The 16,229-nt window shown below is 59.9% G+C and overlaps 6 protein-coding genes across 6 annotated transcripts; 1 reads left to right on the top strand and 5 right to left on the bottom strand.

The window, feature by feature from the left end:
* Positions 1-638: 638 nt before the first annotated feature.
* GGTG_02525 (hypothetical protein) lies at positions 639-1,580 on the bottom strand. Its single transcript, XM_009220297.1, has one exon. The coding sequence runs from the start codon at positions 1,312-1,314 to the stop codon at positions 814-816; it is 501 nt and encodes a 166-aa protein (XP_009218561.1). The 5' UTR covers positions 1,315-1,580; the 3' UTR covers positions 639-813.
* Positions 1,581-2,021: 441 nt separating this feature from the next.
* On the bottom strand, positions 2,022-4,105 carry GGTG_02524 (hypothetical protein; the record flags this gene model as incomplete). The annotated part of the gene is made up of 2 exons (XM_009220296.1): positions 2,022-2,073; positions 2,871-4,105. 2 exons carry the CDS (start codon positions 4,103-4,105, stop codon positions 2,022-2,024), a joined length of 1,287 nt encoding a protein of 428 aa, XP_009218560.1.
* Positions 4,106-4,678: 573 nt separating this feature from the next.
* GGTG_02523 (hypothetical protein) lies at positions 4,679-6,242 on the bottom strand. Its single transcript, XM_009220295.1, has 2 exons — positions 5,586-6,242; positions 4,679-5,281 (listed from the first exon to the last, which is right to left on the bottom strand). The coding sequence occupies exons 1-2, from the start codon at positions 6,010-6,012 to the stop codon at positions 5,037-5,039; spliced, it is 672 nt and encodes a 223-aa protein (XP_009218559.1). The 5' UTR covers positions 6,013-6,242; the 3' UTR covers positions 4,679-5,036.
* Positions 6,243-6,668: 426 nt separating this feature from the next.
* Positions 6,669-9,191, bottom strand: GGTG_02522 (hypothetical protein). Its single transcript, XM_009220294.1, has 2 exons — positions 7,515-9,191; positions 6,669-7,310 (listed from the first exon to the last, which is right to left on the bottom strand). Exons 1-2 carry the CDS (start codon positions 8,616-8,618, stop codon positions 6,801-6,803), a joined length of 1,614 nt encoding a protein of 537 aa, XP_009218558.1. The 5' UTR covers positions 8,619-9,191; the 3' UTR covers positions 6,669-6,800.
* On the top strand, positions 9,112-13,485 carry GGTG_02521 (hypothetical protein). Its single transcript, XM_009220293.1, has 3 exons — positions 9,112-11,266; positions 11,348-11,987; positions 12,044-13,485. The coding sequence occupies exons 1-3, from the start codon at positions 10,786-10,788 to the stop codon at positions 12,960-12,962; spliced, it is 2,040 nt and encodes a 679-aa protein (XP_009218557.1). The 5' UTR covers positions 9,112-10,785; the 3' UTR covers positions 12,963-13,485.
* GGTG_02520 (hypothetical protein) lies at positions 13,345-16,211 on the bottom strand. The gene is made up of 3 exons (XM_009220292.1): positions 15,896-16,211; positions 14,830-15,698; positions 13,345-14,739 (listed from the first exon to the last, which is right to left on the bottom strand). Exons 1-3 carry the CDS (start codon positions 16,187-16,189, stop codon positions 14,121-14,123), a joined length of 1,782 nt encoding a protein of 593 aa, XP_009218556.1. The 5' UTR covers positions 16,190-16,211; the 3' UTR covers positions 13,345-14,120.
* Positions 16,212-16,229: the final 18 nt, after the last annotated feature.

Raw genomic sequence — 16,229 nt, 5'->3', positions numbered from 1 at the left:
CGTTAGGCGGCGTTGGTGGCACCGCCAAGGTGGAGCTCCTGATGAGAAATTTTTATCTGATCATCTTATCTGATGCGGAGATTGTCCCGATCTCGGCCCACTCGCGCTGACCTCGCTCAAGTTCCACAGTCCCCTTTCCGTCCACCTGTGCCGTCATTTCTCGGCTGTACACCGCTCTAGACGGATCTCATCAAAGCCCTCGTGAGAGGTAAAATCTGTGAGCGGCCCCTCCAAGTACTCCTTTATCGTTCGCGCATCCGTGTTCTCCAACCCCAGAAATTTGATCGTTTTCGGCATCCGGCAATCCTTCATATATTCCATAAGCTCGTCGCAAACAGCGTCTACCCTCCGACAACAGCCTAGGATGCACGTTGCGTCTTGGAGACACACCTCAAGAAGATTCAGATTTGGAAAGTTGCCCATCAAATTGTCAAGTGGACATCCGGTCGAGTCCATGTTATTATGGACGTACTGGATCCATCGGTCAGCGTGGGGAGTACCGTCCATAGCGTCAAGGTGATCGCGTAAACTCTCAAGACCGCTGTCCCAACAGAACTGGCTGTTGTGGTCCCCGAAGATGGCTCGAAAATCCCAATAGCTGCCGGGGATGGTAGCAATGCTGATGCTACGCAAAGCTGGGCCCACCCGGGACAGCGAGCGTGCCCACCACTCTGAGTCATCTGCGGATGCTGTGGCCGAATTGTTTAGGAAAACAATATTGTTTTCTCCAAAGAAGATGGCCTCGGCTTCCGACTGTACAGCCTTGCTGACACAGAGAAGTAAGCCTAGTGCGAGGAGGGATTGGTCTTCCAGCTAATACCGTGTGGCAAACCTATCCGCCGAGTAGGTTATGTGATGCTTTTGGATCTTCTCGAATTTTCCGTCCCGCTTCGGAGGCATGGCGAATTTGCCGTTGGGCGATACGAGAGCATGTCTGTAGATCATGGTGCGGAGCTCGGCCGGCAGGGAGGTGAAGCCGTGGAATCCGGTTCCGATGCGGCGTCTCCGCTCCGACTCGAGGCGCTGATTGCCGATCAGGCGCTTGAGGCGTCGGACAAAGAAGCCGTCGCCCGCTTGTGGCTCGATGCTGAAGGTGCGACTCAAGTGACGCTGCATATCGAGCTTGTCCTGAGCAGAGAGGAGGGTTGACTCTGGCTTTTCGTGATACCAAGCCCAGTAGTTCTTGATGCGAGACTCCCAGGGCTTGGTGCGCGCCTCGATGAAGGCCTTCTTGATATCGTCTGGGAAGCTGAACGTGAGGTCGGTGCAATGGCCACACTCCCATTCGAAGGCGAGCTCCCTCGAGACCGCCATTGCGCCGTCAGAGATTATGGGCTCCCATTGATGGCAGGATAGGTCGGGCTGGGCCGCGCGTAGGTAGGTCGCGCAGGACTAGCGCTCGGCAGAGGGTGGCGATACAGGCAGTCCAAGGAATGCTGGAATGTCGCCGACGCTGCCGACGAATAGATAGAGAGTTGGAATGCTTTTGTCGGGAGGCTTTCGAGTTGGCAAGAGAAGAGAGATGCGTGCCACCTGATAGACACCTAGATGGGCTGATGTGGGTATGACAGAGAGTGCCCTTGGACCAGAAGGCGAAGAATTTGCAGCAGAAAAAGCTGTGGGGCTCCCGCGTTCGAGCGGAGGACTGGCTGTGTGTTTGGCTTTGGCGGCTCAGTTGAGAAGCTTTGAGGCGATGGTGAGGCGTTTGTTACATTGAATTGGGCTATATGTGAAAAGCTTCCAACCCAACGCGGCAGGAGCGACTTTGATATTGCAACCCTAACCCGCATCATGTCGTCGAGATCTGCTGGGCCAGTGACCAGGCCTACGACCATTTGTTGGCACGCGAAGTCAAAGCATTCCATCATCTAGCCCAGAACTTTCCAAGCCTGTGTTCTTTGGAGGTGTTTCTCGCAAAAGCAACATGCCCCCTAGGCTGTTGCCCAAACGCGGTGCCAACATGCAGTAACGTTCTGGCCTCATATGAGGTCGAACCTGAGAAGCCCAGGAACATCAAACTTTTAGGATTGGAGGTCGAGGATGAATCCACGGTCAGAGAGCGACTCGACCCGCCTAGAGATTTCGAAGGAATTAGCATCACATTCATGTAGTGGTGGGAAGATGCAGAATGGATGCTGCTGGAATGGCGATTTTCTTTATTTTGTTTTCTTTTTCCCATGACAATCCTCCACCTTTTTTCTACTTAATAGTTTCCCCACCCCATCGAGTAGTTCATGCCCACGCAACACAAATACTAGCCTGCACCAAACCTTTGCTTTTGTGCTGAGACCTGTGTCCGAAGCAGGAACTGCCGCGCCGTTTCGCTGCTTGGCAGCGTCTCCGAGTGATGACTGAAAAGAAGGAGAAAAATGCTTGATTAACTTTATCTCGCCGTTTGAACCTCCTCTCGGGATCTGCTGTCCCAGGGATCTTCTCTGGTTCGCTCATCTACATACTACGCGCTTGGCAGATCTGACAGGGATGACTTTTACGGCACTTTCATCCATGCCGAAGCCCTACGGAAGGAAATCGTCCCACCCCGGGCGCCTGACCATGGCGGCCAGGCTGGCGAGTCGCTGCACTCACCACCAGCGACAGCGCACCAGATGCGACAGGGGGCATAGTGGGGATGTCTATGGTTTCTGGAGGCATCATGGCATAACACCAAGCGTGTAGATGCAGATCTATTTGTTTCTCGATATGCCGTTGTCAGCAGCCGATCTTCGATCAAGGACATGAAGCTGGGCAAGAAAACTTGAGTGCCAATTTGTCACTCATGCCCACAGGCCCTTGTCGCAGCAGCGAGCCTTTCCCTGGCCGCAGCAACGCCTGCCTGGGCGGCTTCCGCCAGGCATGTGTCCCCTGCTGACACGAGCTCTGCGCTGACACGCTCGGCGCGGGCCAGCACGGACTCCGCAGTGCGCACCCCAGCCGCAGGATCGACGTGGGCGAGGTCTGGCCGCAGCTTGGGTAGCACCTCGCGCACGCGGGCCAGCAGGGCGACATGCAGGCGAGCGGGGGCGGCGACGAAGCCGTAGTTTGCGTCATAGGTGCGGCCCGTGGCGAGGTCGATGGGGTGGCCGTCAACGTCGGAGATGACGCCGCCGGCCTCACGGAACAGCAGCATGGCGCCGGCATGGTCCCACGTCTTGGCGAGGCGCGATCGCTTCTTGTACACCCACACCACGGCGTTGGCGGCGCCACGCGCCATGGCCACCCATCGCAGCACCCAGCTGAGCACATCCGACTTGGACGAGGCGGGGTCACGCGCGAGGGCGGCGACGGCATCGTGAACGTCGGTGGCGCCCGAGTCTACCGTAGTACAGCCCACAAACCGCAGGTCGGCCGTGGTCTTGACCGCCTCGTCGAGGCGCTCGAGCCTGACGGGCGCGACGTCCCCCTGCTCACTGGGCGCGACAAAGAGAGGCTGTCTCCAGGCGCCATAGCCGCGCGCGGCAAACATGACGCAACCGCGAGTCCCGGAAGACAGCCCCTCAACGTCTGCATTCAGCAGCGGCGTGGCGGGCGGGAGCGGGCGCCACGTCATGTTTGGGGCGCCGATGCAGCTGACGGTCTCGAAAGCGCCGGCCTCGACCAGGGCGACGTTGATGGCGTACAGCTCGTTCTTGACAAACGACGCGGTGCCGTCGATGGGGTCGATGATCCACGCGCGCGGGGTCGAGGGCGACGGGCCGGCGGCACCACACGCGTCGACCAGGTCGAGCAGGTGCTCGCGGGACCTCGGCGGCACCACGCGCAAGCCCTCGAGACCGGCGCCCTGCACCACAAGGCCGCCCGGCTCGTCGCGCTCCTGCTCGTCGACGGCATGGGCGATGGCGACCCACACGCTCTCGAGCAGGGCCGGGTCCGCGCGCAGGTCGTCGGCCGACTCCTCGCCGACGACGACATCATGCGGGAAGCAGTGCTCGACGGTGGCGGCCAGCAGAGCCTGGATGGCAAAGTCGGCGACGGTGACAGGGGTCAGGTCGGACTTCTCGACAGTACCGCCGCGGTCCTTCTCGGCCGACAGGGCCTCTGCGATGCGGGCGCCGACGCGGACGGCAAGGACGGCCAGGGCCAGCTCGCGGCGCCAAGGTGAATCCATGGAGGACGGCAGGCCGTGTTGGAGTGGGGCGGAGCCTTTGTTCGTGTTTTGGGAGTCTGGCGTTTAGCGACCCTGGTGCCTGGCGTCTGTCTGGCGTGCTTCCAGATGACGCCAAGCAGGGCTAGGCGGGTTGGAGGGGTCAAAGAAGCGACCGGGATCTGGGTACGATGGAAAAATGCAGTTGAGCGAGGAGAAGCACAGATGGGCAGGCAATCAAGCTTCGAGTCATTGGGGTAACATCCCTCGCCTGGTGACACACAGCTCCCCTCAGCTGGCACTTAGCTAGGTCGTCGCCTCGTGCGTGTTCAGGGTTACATTGAACTTTATTTAGTGGGCCTCCAGTCCTGTGGAGCCGTGAAAGGCGTTGGACTGTGGAGGCAAGCTAGTGTGCCCTTCCTTCCAGGGCAGGTGCACAAACTGTTCGCCGGGGTGCGCCTGTTCGGCCGTCAGCAGGTTTCTGACAGCTTCATCCATAACAGTCGCCAAACCCCCCAACAAGCCGCCTCCAAAATTGACGCTGATACGTTCACAGTCCCCGCAGGGTGGAGGTGCCAGGGGCTACGGCGAGCTAGAGTCCCAGGGATCACAAACCTTAGTACGGTGGATCCTGGTGGTACATCAGTTTGGCTTGGTTTTCTAAGGAAGAAAATGTATCTTGCATCCACCGCACTAGATCCCCGGGACCTGTATATTCAAGCTTAACGACTATTTAAAATGCGCGAGACGGGACGGGGTGGCAAACCACAAGATTACCGCAATTTTGCATCGTGCCAACCTAGTCGGGGCGGCAGTGACAGCCCACATCCAGCAAGGGGCCACGGGACATGAAATATCTCGTTAGCGAGCCCTCGCTTGGCACCTCAAACACCCGACTCCGTTGCCGTTCCCGCTCGTATTATCTTTTTTTTTTTTTTTTTTTTGTCTTTCGTAACTATGCGCGGGCGGCGGCGGCGACGGCGACGGCGTCCCGCTTCATATTAACGGCGTCCAGCTCGCCGGCGTTGGCCCTTTCAATCTCGTAAAAGCCAAAGGACTTGTACAAGGCGGTGCCGTCGGGCGAGGCCTCCACGTAGCCCGGCACCGACAGCTGGTCGGCGAGGCCGCAGCCCCAACGCATCATCAAGGCCGCGGCGCCTCGGCGTCGATGTTCGGCGACCGTGAAGCAGATGTGCAGGTCTGTTTGGGAAAATGGAAACGAGGGTAATTTCCGAAACCACATGGCACCAGGCAGAGCCACACCACCACGTGTCAGACATCTCATCCCCGGTCGGTTAGCATAGCAAACAAAGGTTCTAGACTAGACCATAATCGGTGTTGGGGGTCATGTATGATGAAGAGCATGGGCGGTGGGGAGGTGTGTTCGTTTGTCGCGGTGGCGTGATTGGGTCGAGGGAAGGACAGCCGCGACTGGCGGAAAACAACAGGAAAACGGGACAAAGCAGAAATAGGGAGACAAAACAAGCGAAACCGAAGGACTTACGGACGAACCCGCCCACGTCCCCCATCGCTCTCCTCCTCGCGCGGTTCACCCCATCCATCACTAGCTTGGACCGTGCCCTGGCGGCCTCGTCCACGAGGTAGTCAGGGGTCGTGTCGCCCGCATCATCGGGCATGCGGCTAGGATAGACCTTCCAGTTGCTGGCGGCGGCAAGCGTGCCGCTCTCGGCATCGACGACCTTGATCCAGACGTCGTGCGGGTCCTCGCGCATGGTGCGCGCGTACCGGGCCGCCAGAAGCGGCACGTCGGCCTCGGACTTGAGGCCCATGAAGACCTCGCGGATGTAGTCGTCGAAGCACGTGTACTCTGCCGCCGCGATGGCCGCCGCGTCGGCCGGCGTCGCGCGCGAGAGCACGAACTGGGCTCGGGCCGGCTGCCCCGATGGCGGCAGCGGCAGTTGTGACGCCATGCTTTGTGCTGTTTGTTTCTTGTTGCTTTCTGTTTCCGAGACTGGGGGTGTGCGGTGGGGTTTTGGATAAGCCTGCCTTCAAGCTCGGTTGCGGCTGTCTCAGGAACAGAGTTGGCTTGTTTCAGCCACAAAAGCCAAATTTAAAGTCTACCGCGTCAAATCTGTTGGGTTGTCAAGGTTCCCAGATTTGCTCGTTCGGATCAACAGGCCGTTTGTCCAGGACGACGGCGTGGACAGGAAGACAGGCTTCCCCCACCATCAAGTTCATGGCTGGGGCGACGGCAAAGATGCCCCGCAGCAGACGGGACTTTTGTTGGGCGAAGCGTCCGTGAGCAGTCAGTGCCTTACGTACTGTACTGTGCTCGCACATCCCGCCAAACCTTACTACAGGTCGTATTGTGCAGGGAAATGGGCCTGTAGGATGCGACCGTCGATGCTGGCCGCCCACAGACCTGAAAAAGAGGACCGCAGTGCCCGGGGAAGCGGGACGCACCGAACAGTGCTGTTAAACTCTCGCGTATCGACAAAGTGGGAGCAAAGCCAATGAATGGGTGGGTACCGTGATGCTGCTGCGACCTCGACAAGTTATTCAGGAGGCAACATCGAGCCAGTAGCAAATTTGCCACCCTGCTCGGGCACAGATGTTTACGTACTGCACACATACAGCCTTCGTCCTGGTCAGTTTGCCATCCATGGATGGATGGATGGATCATGGCTGCAATTGGCCGCACGGTTGCACGGCTGCCAAGTAGTATTTGTGGAGCTAAAGCATGGTTCACCGCAGGAACTCAACACACCACCCGCAGCTTCCACCCCGTCAGCACCCCGCGGGCGACCGAGAATAAGGCCACACAAACAAATGCGCCCGCGGCCGCCCAGATGCTGGCCCCGGTAAAGCTCCCGCCCATGGCACCCTGAAGCGCGCCGCCAAGCGGAGGTCCAGTGAGTGTCGCGACACCGATTACTGCAAAGGCCATTCCCAGGCGTGTCCCAATCATGTCCAGCCGAGGAGACGCGCTCGCAATGACGGTTGGCATGAGGCAGTGAAAAGCGCCGTTAGCGAGGCCATAGGCGGCGGCAAATGCAAAGTACCCCACCGTGTTAGTGACGGCAAGCCAGCAGGTCGCCGTCAGCGCCACTAGCAGCGCCGAAGGAAGCACCACGTTGATGCAGCCGAAGCGGCCGGCCAGGAACGGGGTGGTAAGTCGCGTGGGTAGGCCGGCCGCGTTGACGATGATGACGGTCAACGAGGCCGTTGAGTAGGGCATGTGTAGGATCTGGGTTCCGAACGAAGCGATCTAATTTGCAGGCAGGAGTAGCCGAGACGTGGTCAGTGTCGTTTAGCTATACGCAGCGGGCTCCGGGGGGCGTGGCCCACCGCGTACACGGACTGTCAAGGTGCGACATTTATCTGGACGGGGGTTCGACTCCGAATCGAACCGAGCCCGCCAGCAAAACCCACGATCAAACTGGCGAAAAAAAACTCAAAAAAAAAAACTCACATAGTAGAAGCTGTAGTACATCCCCCACAGCAAGAAAAAGAGCCCCGTGATGAGGAGCAAGTAGACGGGATCACGGAGGGCCGTGGGGTCTATGAGGGGCCCGCTGGTACGCGGCGGGAGCCTGGGCCGCATCAAGGCGGCAGCTGTAACCAAGCAGGCTAGGTTAACGAACCCAACGACGCGGGTGGTCCAGGCAAAACCCACGGTAGGCAGCAACTGGCGGACAATAACAGGATACAGTAGGCCGCCGACCGAGTTGCCCGTGGTGGCCAGGCCGACGGCAACAGCACGGCGTTTGACAAAGTAGGTGGCGATGAGGCCCATGGCGGGGGTGAAGACCAAGCCACCACCCAGGCCAGTCAGGACGCCTTGGGTCAGAACAAGGTGCCAAAACTGAGTCGAGACGCTCATGAGGAAGACACCGAGCAACTGTAAGATGGTACCACAGATAAAGGTGGGCGTGAACAGACCGGCGTCCAGGAGGCGGCCAGACAAGGCGCCGACGCAGAAGGTCAGAAAGACCTGGACGGACCCGATCCAAGAGATAGTCGAGGGCGGCAGCGGCGCTAGAGCGCCGGTATAGTACGCCTGGAAGGCGCCAAAGGCGTTCACATAGCCCCACGTGGTGAAGATTACGAGCCAGCCGCAGGCGACCTGAGCCCAGGCGCGGAAGCCACCGTCAGGGGGCGGAGGTGGCTCCGGGAGCGAACGGGTGGTCAAGTGCGAGGCAACACGGGTCAGCACGGTGCTGGCGCGGCGCTGCTTGTCATGCTCTGGTGACAGCCCGACCCCGGCTGCACATCCCCTCTCGAAGTCGCCACGGGCATAAGCCCCTGGCGCACCGACGATGTAATCACGACCATTCTCAGGAGGCTTGTCGCTACCGGCAATGACAGGTTGCTGTGAGGTGGGGACCGCACAGTCACTCGGGGACGACGAGGAGCGTCCCGCATGCGCATCTGTGCCTCGAGCAATAGCAGCAGCAACAGCAGCCGCTTCGTGATTGGCGGTGCTGTTGCACCGATGCGTAGGCACGATGCCGGGCGCGCCATCATGGGTGGGCACGCCAGGGCACAACTCATCCCGGGCGCGGTGCCTGTTCATGTCAAGCGCCAGGTAGGCTGAGCCGGCTAGATGTTTGTCTGTAACAGGCTGGAGACAGGCCTGGACGGCCGGGATATCCCGGTCTGGTTGCGCGTTCTCGACTCTGGACCTCGCGGCAACACGGTCTGGTCATAAATTATGAAGGTCCGTGCACAGGGAGGGCTAAGATGGTCGGAGATTGATGGTGTGGGATGGGTGCTGGCGAGACGAGTGGTCGGTCGGCCCCCAAGGTCGTCCAACTGAGTCGATGCAGTGCCGGGGGCGTAAACCATAGGCAAGGATAGGTCACACAGGACGGGCCGGGGGCTGCGGCAGCACGTTGGGCGGTTTACTGACTGTTCTTTTTTTATATCCTCGCCGCATTGACTGCCCCAGGCTGGCACACGTCAGGCGGGGCGGGCTGGAGTGGTTTGGGAACTTGGGGCTGTGGACTTGGGATATATATTGAGGTCTTGGGATGGGATGAGAGCCAGCTCGAGCCAGTGTCGGACGGCTCTGCATGGTGGCTGCTTATGAGGAAGCATGGCAACCCCTTTGTCGCATCCCTCCGACTGTCGGCGGCCCAAGCCTCCGCCGCGGCGCCGGGTCGGAGTGTGTGAGTGATGAGGGGAGACGGTCGCTGGTAGGGCCAGTTGAGGACCTGGTGGGCTGGCGGCTCCACAGCGCGGTACCAAACAGTGGGACCGCACGAGCGGTGGCAGGCGCGGGCTGCACAGTTAAATTAAAAAAAGCCCCAGCCGCGTGTTGGACAAGGATGAGCTGAGTTGTGGGCCGTGCGCAGGGCTCTTTGTCATCAGGATGGATGGATTCGAGCCTGGAGGTTGGATTCTGGAGTGTTTGGGCAGGTGCGATCGGCAGTCGTAGAACATTCCATCGGCAGTCAAGCGGTTGGCCGCCCAGCTTGAGGGCATAAGGGACCTCTGCCCAGCCGTTTCGACCCGGCGGCACCAAGATGAATGACCAAAACCAAGACATCACCAGGCCAAGACAGCTTGACCTCTACAAAGACCCAGCGCTGTGGGAGCCTAGGTTACCTAGCTGGGCACCTAGGTAGCTGGAGATGTCGAGTCGACCGAGGCAGGCTGACCAACCAGCTTGCCGGCACTGCGCACCGGCTCTTCGTTTCCCGTCCCGACCATTGTCATTTTGTTTTGTTTTCAACGTCTCTCCAACGGCCCTCAGCGGGCACCGGGTCCAGCCGCGCGGCACCCGCGGAAACCGAAACGGCTGCCGACCCTGCCTGGGGGTTTGCCCTCTCAGTCAGCGGCGCTGATTGCGCGGCCACTACTGGGTGTGTGCTGGGTGGCAGCTGCTGGTCAACGTGGAGACCATGCAGCCCCGGCTCTGCAGACACACCACACGCACCATGCAGCCACACGGTGCAGACACCACCCACCCTCCACCTTGCACGCCTCGAGCTGGGGGTTTTAGCGGCGAGCCCAACGGCCAGGGAACCCAAGGCGAAACATGGGGTGCTGCACTGGGCGAGTCAGGTGCCTGGACTCCAGGCCCCGCCCCAGGCCCCTCCCCCTGCAAGCTGGGATGGTGGCCAGTAACCCGAGCAAAGCGACTCCTGGCTTCTGGCACTTTTCTATGGCTCTGGTGTGTTTAGCCTTTCGCATGCGGGTCAGGAAGCCCTGCGCCGCCCGAGGCCGAGGTCCTGGTGGCCCAAGCCTGTCGATCTCGGCAACCTTCTTTACATCCGCAATGCCCTGTCTCTATCTTCCCCTCCCGAAACCCATCCCAACCCAGGAAGCTGGCATCACATCCAAAAGACAAATAAACAAACACCAATAACCAGTACAGCTGCTGGCAACAGATCCCCAGACCCAACCGCCCCAAGATCCCAAGGCCTGCCCCATTGTCGGTCTCGGCATCAGCCTCAACACCAGCACCACCGCCATCGCTCCAGGCCATACATCACCTCCACATACCGTCAACCTGCCAGACGTCCACCAGGGACGAGCAAGGGAGGCCCACGAAAGACCGTAGAGAGCGGCCTCGGGAGCCAAAGGTTTGATCTGACCTAGAAGTCCGGTCACCAGCTCCCAGCCAGAAATATCATCACATTGGTGCCCAGCCGACTGAGGGCCCCTCACCGCAAAGCTGCTGCCGTCCTAGCAGCTCCCACAGCCTCACGATACCCCCTCACAGCCCCCCGCCGACCATGGACGTCTCCGACGGCACATGGTCTGAGTTGGGCCGGTCCATCGCGCCCGTCTCGTGCTGGACCTGCCGGCGACGACGACTGCGGTGCGACAGCAGATTGCCAACCTGTGCCAAATGCGCCAAGGCCGGCTACCGCTGTCTTGGCTACGGGCCCGACAAGCCCTTTGTATGGGTCGGGCTCGGCAGGCGCACCAGCAAGAAGGTCGTCGCCGCCATGGCTGCCGCCGCCGAGGCCGCAAAAGCAGACAAGGCCGCCGAGAAGGCGTCATCCTCGTCTTCGTCCTCCCCCTCATCCCGCGGATCCGGCGAGCTGGTCTTGGCAAAAAGGCCATCACAGTCACAACAGTCGCGGAGAGTTTCGAGACCAGCAACCATCACCGTCACGGCCCCTTTGCCGCCCCCAGAGCTCCTGCTATGCCGACCCACAGAGCCCATGTTTGTCGGCCACGACGCCAAGACGAGGGGATATATAGAATACTGTAAGTGAGCCTCCATGGTCGTGTTCATCTTGTAGCCCACAGGAGTGCTTAGTGCTCACACCTATTTTACCACACCGACAGACTTGCGACGATGTTGCGCCGAATGTACCATTCCCCAGGCGCCCGAGGAGGAAGAGAGGATGAACCCATATCGCTCTTTTATGGCCCTGAGTCAGGGCAGCCCACTTGTGCACAACACTGTCGTTGCCCTGGCCGCACACCATCTCGCGGCCTCGTCCAGGCCCGCGCCAAAGGTGCTAGAGGCGCCAATGTCGCCCGGCCGCTACGATGACGGCGACGACGATCAGAACGGCGTCTCCAACCCCTCTATTTTCTCCGACGCGCTCACCCATAAGAGCAAGGCCATCATCAACCTGCGCACAGCACTAAACTCGCTCGACCACTCCGACGCCGTCGTGGCCGCGTCGCTATTGCTTATCTGGGTAGAGCTGCTCGAGTCGGGGACCAAGTCATGGCGGTGTCATCTCGACGGCATGGTGGCCTTGCTGACGGCTCGTAAGCAGCACCTGAAGAACGCAATGGCCAAGGAGAGGAGGGAGGAGGAGCAGAGGAGGCAAAATATGCAACAGAGGCGGGGCTCGCCAGACTACCATCTGAACGGCTCATATGGTCCTTCACCACCCGTAAACAGCGAGGCCATGTCGTCACCCGAGCAGGAGCTGTGGACCTTCCAGAACTACTTTGAGGAGACGTGTTTAGTGTAAGTCTGACTTGCTTGACAGGATCAGGTTGGGCCAAGTAACTGACAAACAGTAGTCTGCACACGTTCGGCACGACCCTGACCACCAACAAGCAGGACCTGGGCGAGATCTTTGGCGACAAGCAGGTGGACAGGATACTGGACCGGGCCGAGACGCGCAGCTGGACGGGCTGCCCGGCACACTTGCTCAAGATGGTGCGTTTGGTCAACAAGCTGCACGGCGTTGACGCAGCTCTCGACCCGCAGCCTCGGCAGGCCCACGAGCTGATAAACCAGATCGACGCCTTCGACGCCTGGGCCTGGGCGTCAAGCCACAACACGGACGCCAACTGGGTACAGAATCGCCACCACCTCGCGTCGGCCTACAAGGGCGCCATCGAGATCTTTGCGCGCCGCGCCCTGCAGCGCCACCTCGAGGCCCACTGGTCTCCCGTCGCCGCAACGTGCGAATACACCGACGTGGACGAGGCGTACTGCAGCAACAGCGCCAGCAGCGACGAGCCGACATTTACTGACCCTTGGAGCGGCATGCCAGCCGTGGCGCCCGCGGCAGCGGCCCCCTCGCCGGCCTGCTTCGCCCAGCAGGGGCAGCGGCACCTGGTCGAGGTGGCGCACACGGTCGCCTGGCACCTCAACCACCTAACTCCGGAGGACGCGCACTTCAAGGGCGCTCTGTGGCCCGCCTTCGTGGCCGGCGCCGAGGCCCGCCGCGACGACGACCGCAACGTCGTGCGCCGCGTATTCGCCGAGATGTACGGCCTGCTACACTGCCGCAGCGTCCGCCGCGCCATGCAGGTGCTCGCCAAGACGTGGGCGTCCAGGCCCGTTGTGCCGCCCGCCCTGCAGATCTCCGAGGAGGCCGAGGACGACTTGCTTGACTTCCACTACTCTTCCCCGTCCTCCAACGCTTGCGCGGACGAGTTCTCGTGGCTGGAGGAACTCTGCCGCAGCGGCGAGGAGCTCCTCTTGGTGTAGCGGTGGTTGGTGCTAGGAGACAAGCTGGGAAGGCAGATGATGGAACGCTCATGAATTCACCTGCATTTCCCCCGCCGAGCGGGGGTGCGCACGACGACGACTGTTAAAACCACGTTCTACGACTTGTTGTTGTTATCTTTATAACCAACCTTGACACCTTTTGTTCCCATCTAGGCCATTTTATTCACTTAGTACCTTTTTTTCTTCTTCAACCACTTAGTCGCCACTGCGGCGTTAATTTCTTGGCAGAGGAACGCGACTGGGATACGGCGGGCACAAGGAGGTTGCACGGATAGTGCAAGTAGTGGGAGGGGGAATGGCGGGCGGTGGAAACAACTCGACACTCTTGCGTTCTCTTTTGGGACACGGGCAAAAGCAGGGAGGGGGTTCTCTATTTTGGGGGATTTACCATCCGTTACAGCATTGGATAGCGAGCAGTCGCGTGGATCTTGTTGTCTTTTGGGTATTTTTGGTCTTTCACCACCACCAAGAGGTTCAAATATAACTTCTCTCTTTAGATGCACCGCCACGGGCAAAGACATCAGTGAAAACAGGGCTAGCTGTGACATGGGCATCGAAACGGAAAGTGGGAGGGAATCCCCCGCCCCCATGTCGGCGTCCCCTGCCATGTGTTTATCGCGGACGCATGAAGACCCTGCTTCCAAGAAAAGCAGCGCATAATCCGGCAGGTACCGGTGTACCTTTTTTTTTTCTTCTTCTTTTTCTTGACAAGCATGGAAACTAGCTTCCGGGGCAGTTTTAGCTACCAAGAAGCAGGGCCCAACGGTACTTGGCGCGAAACGGCGTCTTGTTCGGCACTTGGCCGCACAGACAAGGCGCCGGGTCTCCTGTTTCAGCTTTAGATGCGCTTCTGATTCGTCTGATGCTGTGCCTGGGCGCCAATTGTTCTTGAATACAAATGGTCTCGGCCCTCCCACTTGGTGTGGGAAGCGGCCTGACGTGTCATTTGCCCTTCTCTATCTCCCCATTCTTATTTCTTGCTGCCGATGCCGACTTTGGACATGAAGAAAAATGCCGCCAAAAACGCAAAAAACCATTAACCCAAAAAGAAATCCAAACACCGTATCATGGTTTTGTTGTAGAAATACACTAGTATAACAGAGCCGCAGCACCCCACTCGGCCGTCTGGTCCGGATCCTAAACCTTGGACTGTGCCGGCGCCGACGAGTCATCCGAGACGAGGGGTGGCTCCGGCGTCGAAGAGTTGCCCTGGCGCGCCAGACGCTCCTTCTCGTCGGCCGTGAGGCCTGCGGTGGCCTTGGGGATCCTGATGCCGAATATCACAAGCAGGACCGAGAAACCGGCGCAACCGCATGCGAGCAGGAACGAGACGCGCAGCATGTTGTCCGGGGCGTCTGACGAGTTCACGGCCGATGCGAGCTCGGCCCAGCCCAGGAAGAAGCTCATGCCCAGGAACACGAGCCCGTTGATGATGGCGCCCGCCAGCCCCTGCTGGTCCGAACGGACGCTGGTGGTGATGAAGATGTTTGCCACATTATACATGATGTCAATGCCGATGGTGGCGCACACCATGGCCGGGAAGACCCAAGCCCAGTAGTTGGCGTCGCGGACGGGGATGAAGTAGAAGAGCAGGGCCGCGACCAGGAAGCCAACCGTCGAGATCAGTATCAGGACGGTGCCTGGGATCTTGTGCAGGAAAGCGCCGCCGAGCAACGCAATCGTTAGCCCACCCACAGCGAGCGGCGCGAACCAGGCAGCAGCGAGCAGCGGAGGGGTGTGGAGGATGGTCTCGATGCTGCAGTTGAATAAAAAGGCGCCGGTTAGTACGTTGTTTCTTCACCTCATCCTCGCGGTCTATAACCAGGAAGGGGTTGGAAGAACTTACTAGAAGCTGGCATAAAGGAGGTAGATGCCAAAAGACCCAAACGATACAAACATGCACAGGAACAAGGCAGCAATGTGCTTGACCTTGAAGATGCTCCGGGGAACCAGGGGCGCCGTGGCAACCCAGCCTTCGATGTAGACGAAGGCTGCAAGAAACAGAACACCAAGGATGAAGGTGACCAAGATCTGGGGAGACCTCCAGCCGGAGAAGGATCCGCTGGCAATCTGGTAGGGGCTGTCTGTAATGGCATAGACCAGCAGCATCAGGCCCGGGATCGAAGTGGCGCAGCCGAGCCAATCCATGGGAGGGTGCGGCACGACCTGACCCGTCTCGTGGTCGATGGCGACCGGGGCGCCTTTGGCCTCGGCTGGGACGCAAAGAAATGTCATGAGGCAGACGAGAGACAGCATGATGGCTCCGACCCAAAAGAACCAATGCCAGCTCGCCAGCTGGCTCGCAGCACCGGCGATAAGGACACCGACAAAGAAGCCAAAGGGCGAGCAGCCGCCGTAGATGCTGAAAACAAAGTTCTTGCGGCGGCCAGGGCGGGCGTAGGCGCGGCCCAGGAGGGTGACGCCCGAGGGCAGGAAGGCGGCGGCGCCGAGGCCCTGCATGGCGCGGAACACGATGAGCATCTCGTAGCTCTGGGCGAAGCCGGCGGCGAGGGTCCAGATGCCCATCCAGGCGTTGCCGCACAGGAAGACGACGTAGCCACCAAACTTGGCGTCGGACAGGCGGGCGAAGGGGAGCAGAAAGGCGCCGGCAACGAGCGAGAAGACGCTCGAGGGCCACGTCTTCCGCTCGGCACCGAATTCGAGGTCGACCATCAGGTTGGGCAAGACGACATTGAAGCCACTTATTAGGAACTCCTGTGTTGCGAGCGTTTGAGGACTGGGTCAGCCGGACGTCTGTCTGGTTACGGGTTTGCCTCGCTGCAGCAGGGTTGATGCCGCTTGTCGGCATCTCGATACGTCCTGGTGGATGGGCGTCCGACAGACACGCGCAGGACACAAGCGAGATACCAAGGCGGCGACGCCAAGACGGGAGGGAGGGGGCAGTGCCTTACAGCCATGATCATGGAGAGCAGGATTGCGGCGCAAAAGCCAGCTTCGACAAAGGTGTTTTTGAATATTGGCGGGCGTATGCGGCCTAGGCGGTCGGCCTCTTTCTCGTCCATCTGGCTGGCCGACGAAAGGTTCCACGAGTTCTGCCTGCCAGCGGCGGCGCCCACGGTGGGCTGCTGTTTCAACGACGATGAAGACGCCAGCTTCTCGTTGTGGGCGCCGTTGGGGGCAGGGGGTGCTGGAGCAGACACCACGGGGGCGACGGCGGCGACAGGCGGCCTCGAGTCGTCTGTCATGGCGTCTGTTTCTGGTGGTTCGATAGTTGGGGGAGGGGGG

The sequence above is a fragment of the Gaeumannomyces tritici genome (assembly GCF_000145635.1).
Source record: "Gaeumannomyces tritici R3-111a-1 unplaced genomic scaffold supercont2.1, whole genome shotgun sequence".
NCBI lineage: Eukaryota > Fungi > Ascomycota > Sordariomycetes > Magnaporthales > Magnaporthaceae > Gaeumannomyces > Gaeumannomyces tritici.
Note: the sequence above shows the minus strand (reverse complement) of the source record. Positions and strands in the feature narration are given on the sequence as shown.

What these genes read in the sequence shown, in the direction of transcription:
- GGTG_02525 (XM_009220297.1), bottom strand. Translation starts at nt 1,314, where the DNA reads ATGGCGGTCTCGAGGGAGCTCGCCTTCGAATGGGAGTGTGGCCATTGC.
- GGTG_02523 (XM_009220295.1), bottom strand. Translation starts at nt 6,012, where the DNA reads ATGGCGTCACAACTGCCGCTGCCGCCATCGGGGCAGCCGGCCCGAGCC. An exon ending in GGACGTGGGCGGGTTCGTCC is followed by an intron (nt 5,282 to 5,585) that starts GTAAGTCCTTCG and finishes TTTCCCAAACAG; the next exon opens with ACCTGCACATCTGCTTCACG.
- GGTG_02522 (XM_009220294.1), bottom strand. Translation starts at nt 8,618, where the DNA reads ATGAACAGGCACCGCGCCCGGGATGAGTTGTGCCCTGGCGTGCCCACC. An exon ending in TGTACTACAGCTTCTACTAT is followed by an intron (nt 7,311 to 7,514) that starts GTGAGTTTTTTT and finishes CCTGCAAATTAG; the next exon opens with ATCGCTTCGTTCGGAACCCA.
- GGTG_02521 (XM_009220293.1), top strand. Translation starts at nt 10,786, where the DNA reads ATGGACGTCTCCGACGGCACATGGTCTGAGTTGGGCCGGTCCATCGCG. An exon ending in GAGGGGATATATAGAATACT is followed by an intron (nt 11,267 to 11,347) that starts GTAAGTGAGCCT and finishes CCACACCGACAG; the next exon opens with ACTTGCGACGATGTTGCGCC. An exon ending in TTTGAGGAGACGTGTTTAGT is followed by an intron (nt 11,988 to 12,043) that starts GTAAGTCTGACT and finishes GACAAACAGTAG; the next exon opens with TCTGCACACGTTCGGCACGA.
- GGTG_02520 (XM_009220292.1), bottom strand. Translation starts at nt 16,189, where the DNA reads ATGACAGACGACTCGAGGCCGCCTGTCGCCGCCGTCGCCCCCGTGGTG. An exon ending in TGCTCTCCATGATCATGGCT is followed by an intron (nt 15,699 to 15,895) that starts GTAAGGCACTGC and finishes CTCGCAACACAG; the next exon opens with GAGTTCCTAATAAGTGGCTT. An exon ending in CTCCTTTATGCCAGCTTCTA is followed by an intron (nt 14,740 to 14,829) that starts GTAAGTTCTTCC and finishes ATTCAACTGCAG; the next exon opens with CATCGAGACCATCCTCCACA.